Source organism: Morone saxatilis, unplaced genomic scaffold (assembly GCF_004916995.1).
Source record: "Morone saxatilis isolate NCDOM2014 unplaced genomic scaffold, NCSU_SB_2.0 Contig24, whole genome shotgun sequence".
In the NCBI taxonomy this organism is placed as follows: domain Eukaryota; kingdom Metazoa; phylum Chordata; class Actinopteri; family Moronidae; genus Morone; species Morone saxatilis.
Window position 1 is genome coordinate 2,825,847 of NW_023339807.1, and position 12,399 is coordinate 2,838,245.

The 12,399-nt window shown below is 39.8% G+C and overlaps 1 protein-coding gene across 1 annotated transcript in view; it reads right to left on the reverse strand.

Moving 5' to 3' along the window:
- Nucleotides 1–530: 530 nt before the first annotated feature.
- The window catches only part of abhd5a (abhydrolase domain containing 5a), a 13,062-nt gene continuing 1,193 nt past the window's right edge, over nt 531–12,399 (reverse strand). The window contains exons 3-8 of the mRNA XM_035671968.1: nt 10,858–10,943; nt 10,099–10,474; nt 7,083–7,237; nt 6,493–6,604; nt 6,114–6,300; nt 531–3,183 (exon numbers count right to left, since the gene is read on the reverse strand). Coding sequence (XP_035527861.1) covers nt 3,094–3,183; nt 6,114–6,300; nt 6,493–6,604; nt 7,083–7,237; nt 10,099–10,474; nt 10,858–10,943 — 1,006 coding nt within the window. The 3' untranslated portion in view covers nt 531–3,093. The remainder of the gene's footprint in view (nt 3,184–6,113; nt 6,301–6,492; nt 6,605–7,082; nt 7,238–10,098; nt 10,475–10,857; nt 10,944–12,399) is intronic.

Below are 12,399 nucleotides of genomic sequence, written 5' to 3' on the forward strand. Positions count from 1 at the left end.
AGGCGCCTTGTCACGACTCCCTGGCACATTTGAAAAGTCTGCACTGCACTTTAGTTTCATAATGGAGGATCATACTTATGCCGACCACAGGACAGAATGACATATCGTCGGGAAGAAAGCGAGAAAAGGGAATGTGACTGGCGTATTCAGAAAACGAGGGGTCAACATCGGGGTACGGCGCTTTTCCCAGGTGGAAAGAGCTAATGAAGGAGAAAGACTTTGAAAGGGACGCTGAAGTTGGCCTGCTTTCTCCCTCGACAGGTAAGTCAATGTGACGGTCTAAATTAACAAGGCTTTTTATTAGCTTGGGTGTGTAACGTAACACTAATGATGTCAATGCAGTTGTAGTTTTGTTGAAATAACGAACAACCTCATCACCCGAAAGATAACTCGATGAAGTGGTATTGGAAGACATGTTGTCATAGCTTCTTGGTACATAATGGCTACCGTAGTTGCAATACAACTTTGAAAACGCGGAGGCGCTAGAGAGCACTATTCGTTTGAATGCCAAAATACAATTTCACGCTACGGATGGGTTCCTACACAATGTACCTTTAAGCAACAATTCAAGACAGTCAGTAAAACTACAGACACATTTCCTTGTGAAAAGTCAGCTCTAATATAAATGACGCAGTTCTCCATCTGTGAGACATCCTGCGGCCTACTTAAACTCTGAGGTTCTGCCTTTCATATTATAGACAGATTACATTGGAGCATTTCAATTGAGAATAAAAAGAATCTGATTGGTCTAAATATATTCTTTCTAAATGAACACCAGAAGAGGTAGAGAGGCACCGATCCTATGTAGAGGCTTAGCAGACTGTCCACTGGTTTCTTAGATGTAGTGGATTTTAATTGACATTTAAACACTGCAGTCATTGACTTAAAGGCACACTGAAGTGATCTAGTATTGCACTTCTACTAAGGGGGACTTGCGAGAGACAGATTTAAAAAAAGAGTGAAAGGTCAAAATCACTGCAGCAGAGGTCAATAAATCTTGATCAGTCCTTAGTATAGGTCAAGCTCCAAAACTGCTGGATCCTACACTTCCCAACATGCAGCTTGATACCTTCTTTAGTAAACTCCATGCTGCCAGTTTGCTTTCTGTTGTAAATCTGTAGTATATAAACCCAAGCTGAGATAACCAGGTAACATAAACAGGTTCTATTTTTAAAGATTTCAGAAAAGTTGCTCCATAGCCAAGTTCTGGGTCTGGTTCCAGAAGTAAACAACAAACTCATTCATCCTTGTTCAGACAAACACTTCAACAGACAGACTTAAGAGGACAAGTGGTTGGGATTGTTGGGGGAAAGGATGGGTGGGGTGCCTTTCACAGTTGTATTCACTTGAATAATGCTCATGTTATATGCTTGCATGTACTTCCGTTTTCAATATACGGCACACAAATGTATGGTGGGTTTAAAGGAAAATCAATAGAGAATGCTAAAACAGAGAGTCTAGCTGCAAAGTTGGAAAAACAACATTAGCAGAGGGTGTTGGTGGAAATCTGAGCAGCATCTGAATTTGATTTAAACCTTATTGCTACAGTGTGATGTCTAAAGTATGTGTACATACACCACCACATTACCCTGGTGCCTTGTTTGAAGACAGATGAAAAAAAGTGGTTTGGTAACCATCCATCCAATCCAAAGCCATTTGAGGTTCCAGCTGAGTTTAGCATTATGAAACAATTTCAACTGCTATAACGTGCCTCTAAAATGTCAGAATAGAATAGCATCATAAACACTATATTGATCCCGGGGGGGAATTTGTTAAATTATTTAGTATAAACAGCTCTACTGCAGTTTGGGAAAAAACAACAAGATAATATTATATTAATAAATAAAAGGCAAATACGACGTATGTGGCCATTGTTGGAATAATACTGTATGGATCAGCAGCGCTCACCAGAAACTCTGAGGCATCTCTAAGTGCCGACTCACTATTGCACAAGCATACTTTATACTGTGTGTGAGGCACGAGAAAACAAAGGCTATATTTATAACGGCTACTAAAAATTAAATGACGCATTAAAATGTTTTTTTTGTAGACAGCAGTCAAAAAGGTCTGAGGGCTGTGCAACAGCTTCAGTGTGTTAAACAGTCTTGTAGGTTTCAATTTACTATTTCGGCCTCATTCTAGAGCTGATATGGGTTCACACTCACAATTAATGCAACTGAAATGAAATTTTGACTTAAAGAAAAGCCAAAAAACGAGCACAGAGGACAGACACTGTAAAAGATTATTGCTTGCTGCAGATAAATCCGTGGTCCTTCCTGTCTGTATCAGAATCATATGGAAAAACCACAAACCACAGGTCAAGCACTGTACAGGAAACACCTAACACATGACACTGTAACTGAGCTTTCTGTCTGCAGCATCAGATTCAGTTTCAGAGTGATTCATTTAGGGCGTGGATAAACATAATATCATTATATCATATTAGAAATTACTCTCCTAAAATTTCTTAACAAAAATACACAAGGATTCAGGTATCTATTCACATATAAAAATAGTTTTTTAATTAGTTTCGTTATCTTTGCACTGCAGATGACTGCAGCTATTAAAGGCCACATATGGACAATATTGTACACTGACTGAACACTGAAGCTTTGTGGTTGTGTGCTCAACGGAATATTTGAATTTCAAAATGCCTCCTTTCTTCATGTGATAGAAGCAATTCTGAGAAAATATAGTAGAACTAATGCTTCAATCACATGTGCAAGAGGCTGCAGCACCACCTACTGTTTGAGTGTGCTGCGGCGTGACGTAAGGGGAACATGTGATGCAGGCCCACGGGCATTATTTCATAATTGCTGGAATGCTGGTAAATAGCATTCAAAAGGGAACTTGATCAGTGTTGTTGTCAGGGGGTGTATTCCAAGAATATCACAGAATTAGTGGTGACATAACATGTGAATTGCAGCGTGTCATGACGTACAAGTCAAATGTATGATATTTTTTATGTACAAACTCCTTGTTCCTGCTTAGAGGAAGTGAGATCCTGTGTTTCCACACCGGCTGATACAGTGATGTCGGTTATTGGTGCTCCCCTTTTTTCTCCAGAGTTCACTAACCAGACTCGTCTCTGCTTCAGTCCACTTTGTCACACGCTTGCAAAACTCTGTGGTTGAAGTCCTCTGGCTGGTCAGCGTATACATAGTGTCCGGCTCCACGGATCGTCTGCAGAACAGGAAGGGAAGTGGGTGATTAAAAAGAGGAGGTGATATAGGAAGAGAGGCCATAAAATAAAGTATAGCTTTTACTGGAGAGCGCTGCGTCTTTGGTTTATCGCTTTTATAAAACAAAGATGGAGAGTTATGTTATCACAAGTCAGTAGAGAGGAGACTTCAGTTTTATAATCCTTTATGATCACATAATTACCTTTTATTCACACCCTACTGAGAGGAAATAAATGACTTTCTTATGAAGTATGTATCACAACAGATTGGAAATAGCTTGTTTGCAGCAAAGATGAATTATAGACCAAATTCTTTATTATAAGTAGGCAAGAAGGGGGTTCATATAGAAAACATAAGAAGGGGATAATTGTTGATTTCTTTTTCTACAACATTATTTTGTAATCCTTGGTTAGCCCCTGTTTTCAGTTGATATATTCTTAAAATGTTTTCTTGTCTTGCATTGGGGTCAACATTTCTGACCATGAGCATGAAGGTGCATTGTTTTACCTTGGGAATACTAGTGTGGCAAAGTCATCTAAACTCAAGGTCCACTTACTAACCAAGGTTCCACACTTGTCCCACTGTCACAGGATGACATGATTTGTTGATGAAGACCATAAGATACCGTTTAAAGCTTAGGAAAATCTAGAAAGTGGGTCTTTGAGAGAAAATTCTTTTGCCACATTTCTTACTATGTATGGCATTACTAAAGTATATTTAATAAAACAATGTTTTATTGGGCTTAATTATAAATAAAAGTTACATTTTATGAAATCATTTGATCCTGTGTTTATGTCTGTCTTACATCCCACTGGTTACATGGGAACATATGATTTATTATTAGTCTTTTCTAATTACTTGAAGGTACTAAGTGCATCCAGTGGCGGGAAAGGAATATCCATTGCATGCAGCCATTTTAGCATGTAAGTTTTGGAATTTATTCACTTGCCACTAGTATTGTACTAGAGCACACGCATCTCAACAGCTGACCAGACTCCATTGAAATAAACAATTTTACCTAGCAGATAGTTGTAAAACACACTTCAAACTGGACAGAAATAAATTAAAACTAACTAAAACTGTCTTTGTTAGTCGTTCTACAGTCTTTCCAACAATGATCAATTCTCGTTTCACTGAATTAGATGATAAAGTAGTTAGTCCTCTGGGACAAATGCACCTGTCAAAGTACGTCCACTAAAAGTTGCTGTTTTTGCCACTCGCTTTACGCCAGACTCCATAGACAAAAACGTTATCTTTACTTTGCATATCATTGTAACATCATAACTTTATTCAAACAAAATAAAACTCAACAACTTTTTACTGTTTGACTGTTGTCCACTAACAATCATATAGGTCTGCAGTCGGAAAAGGAGGGACTCACCTGCACTAACATGACTGGCTTTGTAAACGAAGTACAGACCGACTGTGATAGCAACACAGGCGAAGGGAGTATAACCTTTAAGGAACAGGGGCTAACAATTCTATTGTCGGGCAGCTGAACTGTAAACTTCCATTTTAGCATAAAATTAACTGCAAGAAACTTTGCTATGTACAAAGTTATATGACTGTATAATTAGCATTTTACACTCCGACCACAGTATATCTATGACAATTACGTGGAAGCACTAATGAGGTTTGGAGAAGGCGGATTTTTCCCAGGAAATTCTCTAGAAACACTGAGAACTCAATGATCTAATATGAACACAAGCACAAAGGGATATTTGATACATTTCAACTGATTTCTCTCCAGTAATAACCGCAACCTTGCCAGCTGCACTATTTTACATTCTATAAATGATAATAAAAATACTATAACACTATTTTTTTCCTGTCATTAAAGGTATTGGCATGTATCTATTGGCAGAAGTGGAATATGATATTCATAGGTATAATCGTGTCTTGTAAAGCAGAGATGTGAAATAGAAACCAGCTTGCTCAGTTGCCTGAGGATGGTTGACCAAAAAGATCTTTAACTGGGATAGAGCACACAGTCATCCTTGGACAAGAGATGATTCAGCAATATTTGCTCTTTCTGGTTTACACTTTATATTCAGGAACAATCTACAGTGTGATATAAATATAATTAAACAAAAACTACAACAGATCCTTAAGGAACACTAAAAAGAGGAGACTTGTTATAAACCAAAGATCAGAAACTATGTTCAAATCAAGATTACTACACAGAACCATATTTAATATTTAAAGAACTGCTACCTTACCACTGGCAACTGAGCTAGGCAGACATTAAGGTATTCCTGAAGAGCAGCATTTATGTGCTGTGTGATCTTGGTGTTTTAGAGGATGAATTTCTTAGTTATTTTCACTACCCATGTACAATGATTGGAGGAACCAATGCATAGCAATTAGGACTGTATCTGTCATAATAAGCAATTTGGTACTGAAAATGTAATCTTATTAAGGGTTTCCTTTTTTTAATTTGTGGAATTGTACATTACAATTTATCATGTGCTGTTTAGTGTCTTGTAAGCTCATAAGAATAGTGCAGGACAATTAAAGAATCAAAGTCAAATAAATCAGTCATAGGTATGTTTTCATTAGAATATTCCCAGAATAAGAATCATTGTCTTTTTGTTGCCATATAATGAGCCATTTATGTCTACAGAAACGCAGGTCGCCTTTCGTGGCTCCAGATAGGTGCGTTCGTGTTTGGAAGGGGAGCGTGAACGAGGAAGTTAAGATCTGAAACTAGATGCCACTAAATCATACACACTGGACCTTTAACCGTCTTCAAAATGTGGTTGTCTTTTCGACATAGAGTAGCCTAGCACATAGCAATAAATAAGTACAGGAAAGCAGAAAGTTGACCAAGGTTCTGACCGGACTTGCTCAACTCTTATTGGAGGACAGAGTAAAAAGAGGAGGGACTTAGGAAGGGTCAACAAACTTTCATCCAGGGCACCATGAACTTACTATGGTCTCCACATGAGAGTGTGGCCTCATCTGTTTCATGGTAGTGCCTGAGTTGCTGTCTATGCTGGAGCGGGATCCGTAGATGATGGTGATGGGGATGTCGGGCTGAAGCTGGTCCATCCTCTGCAGCATTGGCCTCTCAGCCCAGCCGTTGGGAACAGTCATGTTCTTAAAAGCCGTTTCCCCACTGTGACGATACAGAAGAGCAATTCACTCGGCACAGGGCAGCAAATGTTGATGACAAGGCAAAACATCAGATAATAAAACTCAAATGACTGCAACAAAGGTAATGAATAAATTGCTTTCATTGCAGTTAAGCAATAGCAATTACATTGTAATTAAGATAAGCAGCAGCGAGGAGGCTCATGGAGAGACAGACCTGGGGGTTTGCACATTCAGGTGGTAGATGTACTCTGACACAGTGTTGTCACTGAACATGGACAAGAACTTCTTCTTGAAGTCGGGTCTCAGAGTCTGGACCAGAGTGGGGCCTGAAGGGGCAGAAACAAGCATGTAGCCATTAAGAGACGATGCTGCTTCATTACATTTTACATGATTTTAACAACGGGGAGGGCTGGGGGGCATGGAGGGCACCACGGTGTCACTTGATTTCTCTGCAAAGTCTGGACCAGATCAGCTTTGGTGGAATTCTTGTTCTCTCATGCGCTCATCATACAACTAGTTTTAATTAGAAGTCAGACTAGTTTTCTCTATATTAAAATCCCCCTCCAGTCAGAAACCAGTGTTTCTTCTTGTTGCTACAGTGTGCTGTTTGAATGCTGTCTGTGCAGAGTTTGACTACTGATACTACTCTATTTGCTCTACTGTTACCTGTAGCCCCATGTATATTCACTGGATCCTGCAGCCACTACCCAGTTTCCTTTCAGGGATCATTAAGGTTTCATCTAATCTAATTGATGAAAACAGACTAGGAATCTTTGCTGAGTCACGTTGTTGGTCCAGACTTACCCAGTGGTCCGACCAGTCTCAGGCCAGCCAGGGGGTTGAAGGGACTGAACATGGCACCCAGGGCCTTGATCCATACCGGGATGGGACGGTCTGCCTCTACTGTGTTTGGGCGCTCAGGGAAACCCCAGGGCTCCACCAGCACTATGTGCTTTACTCTTCAGGGAGATGACACAGAAATGAAACACACATTATAAGTCAAATAGATTATACAGACCCACAAATATCTCCTAACCTGAACTAAAGCAACAGGAAATTTTGCTTATTTGCTTTCATGCTCAGAGTTAGATGAGAAGATGGATACAACTCTAATGTCTGTGTGCTAAAGATGAAGCTAATCTCTGGTGCTGCTGGCCTGTTAGACCTAGACAGGTGTGGTGGGTGGAGGTACCACATTACTGTATCTATGCAGTCTGCTTGGCCAAAACTATGAAAATAACACAGAAAACACAGATTGTAAAATCCATCCTTGGAATCAAGGACACATTTATATTTCAAAACTGCTCTACTCAATATTTTTATAGGGGGTCACAAGGCCTTCTTGATTTTAAGGGGTGTAAGAAATCTTACAGTAGGTCAGCATGTCATTCATTTTTCTGCAGAAGAAGAAAACTAAGTGAAACTCTTATTTTTGAAGTGTGAATTATTATTTAAGATATAAACTGGTGATGGGATGGTGAAGAGCTGAACACAAGCAATATTCACAGAGCCTTCCATCTCTGCCAAAGATCCTTGTCCTGCATTATATAGGACTGTAGCTAATAGAACAATAAGAAGGTAAACAGAGTTAATAAAAAAAGCCTATGTATGATTGTTAAAAAGTAGACAGGAGGATTGTGTAAGAAGTTTCAAAAAATATCAGGAAAACTGATGAAAATTGATCAATATTCACAGGAAATAATCTGCTCAAAATTCATCCAAATCGGTCGCACAACACAAACCTCCTGCTGTTACTGTGTTCACTATTTGGGTTCATTGTACAGTTTGTTTCAGTTGTTCTCTACTGTTATTGTTATGCATTGAAACAACATGAAATGTACAGAAAATAGTATACTCTTAGTTCACTCAATGACAGAAAAGGGCTCCCTTAAGGAGAAAGGTTGGAAACCACCATGAACGTGCTGCCCCTGCATCAGAAACAACCCCAAATCTACAGTATGCCAACTGTACTACATGGCCTTAAATTACACACAGTATGGATTGTTTTTGTTATCTATTATGTTTTGTTCTAAACTTCCTCTTCAGGCCACAGCAGGAACAATGAGCACAGCTTAAATCAGGACATATGTTCCTGATTAAGAGCGTCTCGTGTTAGAACTTAAAGGCCATTTGGAACGCGGAGATAACAATAAGAGGACAGGAAGAGGGATTTTTTTAGCATTAGTGATGAAGGAGGGTGATAAGGGATTGAGGACATTTTATCAGACGTCCCTTGGGGAGAGCAGGGTGCCTGCTGGAAGCTCGGAGCTGAGAGACGCAGAGAGAGGAGGTGATTCAGGAGAGATAGAGTCTAATGGGAGGAGAGGGGCTTTGGAGGACACTGCCGTTATCACAGGCTGCCAGCACCTGCAGGCACGACGCTACAGCTATATCCTGTACACATGCTGGCATGTTCCGCTACGGTTATGTTAGCGCTAAAAGGACAGAATCATTATTCAAAACACTGTTCAAGTCAGAGTCATTTTTCTCCTTCCGGCAGAGTCTGCTTCTTTGTTCTGTGTCTATTAACAGTCGTGGTTAGAGGAGGATTCTGGTTTATTACAACAATCTCTACTTACTCACTTATTCTGGGGGCTATTCTGTCAACACAGCACTGGCATATCATCACCTTTTAGGTTGATGGGGCGAACTTGATGGCAAGCAGTTGCATTTTTACACATCCAGCAGACACAGAGCAACATTATTATTCATTTGGAGTCGTGTTCGTGTCTGCCTGATTAATATTAGTCCAGTATTCACTTTCTCTTAGCTCTGTTTGTAGTCTCTACCCACTCCTGAGCGAAGTATCTGTCTGTTTAGCTGCTGAATGCTGCACTACGTTCACCAGCTAGTTGCTAACTGTATTTGCATGCCGTTTGGTGCTGGTCATGAAACAATAATACAATAACAATAACTAGTTTGATAACGTATTCATTGTTTACGTCATTTTTTAAGCAAAAACACAGAAACATCTTCTGGATCCTGCTTCTCTCGGTTGTATAACCTTTGAAACTTTGGGTTTTGGACTGTTGGTTGGACAGAACAAGCAGGCTGAAGATCTCTGAGAACTTTCAATGGCCAATTCTAACAATATTTATTGCCTTTATTGTGATAATTGTCACAATATTAATTTTGTCTCCATCACCCACCCCTGCATCTAACAACATAAAAATATACAAGATTAATACAACTCAAGCGGTAGATTCGAGGTTGACCGATATTACAGGCCCATACTGGCCTATGGCAGACATACTGGTATTGTATCGGTATTCCTGTATTTGTTAACTGATATAAAAATGTTTTTTTTCCACTTTTTTAGTGCACTGTGATTTACAACACTGTGACAAGCAGCACAGAGTAAGAGAGAAGAAGCAGCTCTTAGCAATGTCAACTGTTGACGGTTGACAATGTATATGTTCAATTATTCAGAGGTTCAAGCACAAGGGGGAGATTACAGTAGCCACAAACTGCCCTATCTAGAGCCAGTGATCGGTTTGGCGGCCTCTATGTTGAACTGCCATGGTGACTTTCTAAAATCGGTATCTGTCTCAAAGATCCCATATCGGGCTCTACTCAAAATATTACAAAGTCTATCATCCTCCATCTCTCAGTGTCAGTCAAAAAGTCTCATTTGCTGAATGTTTCACACTGAACTATATCCACATGTCCTGACTGTGGCTGTGCCCTTGGTACAACATTTATCACACTAAATGCAGTTCATATCAACAAGATCTGCACCAAAGGATAAAAGATCCCCTTTAAATTAAAAACAACACAACCCTACAGTGAGATAAGAGAAATCCTGCAAATCTGCACCCACCTGCCTGGGTATTTAATAGAGTATGACACAGCCAGGTATCCTCCCAGGTTGTGTCCCAGCACTATCATGGACTCCAGACCCACTTGAGCCCTCCACTGCTCTATAGACTCCACGAACTGCTCCTCTGCCTCCTGAGCGTCTGTGGAGAACAGAGGTCTGCTGCTCTGTCCAAAGCCCAGCAGGTCCAGGGCGAAGACGGGCCGACGCTGGGACAGAGCGTCCAGGTTCTGGGCCCAAAGGCCGACGCCGCCTCCGAAGCCCGGGAGCAGAACCATGGGGGTTTTGTCTTTGAGGTGGTCACTGCTAAAGGTCAGGGTCCACAGCCGGTTGCCATTGGAGATGGGGACATACTTCTTGGAGAAAGTGCTGTCTACACCTGGAAAGAAAGGGAAGGACAAGGAAAGACATGAAAGATTTTAGGATTAGGTTAAATGAAAGAGAGAAATGAAAATTGGCCACAACCTCACTCTTATGCCATTTATATTTGCACTTACTATTTGGTTCAAGTTCACCAATTGTTGTTGTGTTTTTGAAGTGACATCCTTTCACAGTGCATTGGTGTATATTTACATTTACATGTCAAATGGCATGCCAATAAAGTCTATTAAACTGAAAATTGAATTGAGTAAGTGAGTGTCCACAGTTGAGCATAAAGTCACTGTACAGTTCCTGCTCACATCTGATTCTTACTCTGTTCATTAATACAACTCCCACATTCTGATCAGAGGCCTATGTGGAAAGTGAAAGGCTGATCCTTACATCGCAGCATCCTGTCCTCTGCAGCCTGTAGCTGGATCTGAGAGGTGGGACACCATGACGGCAGCCAGCTGGGGATCCAGCACCACCTACACAGACACCAGAGCTCAACTTCAATCATCGGGTTTATGAAGTACAGAAAGGACATGGTGTCACTGCATGGGGGACTTTAGACAGACTGCTAACTTAAGCAGAGAAATTAAACAGCACAGGGTAAACAAGCTAAAACGTATATTAAAAACAGCATAAGGACTGAATGTTAGCATTTATAGTGTCTCAGAGCATCACATATGATCTCTCTCCTTTCAAAGGAAGGCTCTGTTGACGCAGTGTGGTTTAGGGGACAGAATGTTAGAGAGTGCAGAACTGTAACAAAAGTCATTGTGTTTAATCTCTCACACAAGAAGTGAGTAAAATCATTTATTTTCAGCAAAATGTGCTTTTTATATTCATGAGGCTGCAGCATTGAGAGACCCCTGAGGGACATTATGTGGAGATGTCAACATAACATCTCTGCAGAGGAAAAAAATGAAGGAAATAGTGAAATGACGCAATTTTCTTCAGTCCATACGTTTTTTGTAAGAGGATGTGGGGAAAGGTCTTTCTGTTGAGTAGTCCTTTTCCTCATTTTCTTCTTTCTGACAGTACTAGTAGTAGATACTTTTTCTTTTTGCATAAAAGATTTTGATGATCACATAATAAGATTTGTTAGGCCTTAAAAAAACTGCACAAATTTGCACACTCGGTCCAAAGTCAGTGGTGTTGGTCTCTTCTCTGAAAGCCGCCTGCATCAACTTCCCTACTACAAGGTATGAAACTCCCTGGTATAAACATTTTTAGTGTGGCTATTTGATACTAGATTGCTATATTGATGCTAAATATTGAATTGAACATTCTCAGATTTACTACCTGATTCTGAATTGAACATTTTGATTTTAATTATTTGGATGCTAAAGATAAATTGAGGAGATTTGTCTTGAATTGCACATGAATTGTTGAGTTTATGCTGATTTATTGCTAAGGTGTAAATTCCGTAGATTTGTCTTGAATTGACATGGGGGTGTTGAATTTAAACGGCCAGAAGAGACCTGATGCTGCCTCATTAATTATCTCCATTAGGTCACTTTTAGAAAAATTACTTTTTCTCATATTTGCTGAAATATGGTTGTCAAATACCAACACTGGGAATGAGATACAACAATCAACTATCTTCAAGCCATTAACCCAAAACTATCTTTCTCAGCTCTGATTGTTTTTTTTTCGTTCATAATGATAATGATGTTGACTGACAATATGAATTCCTCTTATTCCTATAAAATGTGACATTGTTATTTAATTTATTACATTTTCAGTTTGTTATATTGTCATAATGAGGTCATAATCAGTTTTTGCTATAAAAATGGCATTTGTTACATTAACAATTGGTTGGGTCACCGAAGTTTCCCAACAGGTTTAATTACATTTTGACCCACTGGCTCCATTATTAGCTAATAAAGTCCAATAGTGGGGGAGGTACATACTCATATAACTAGAGGCATGGCAGGT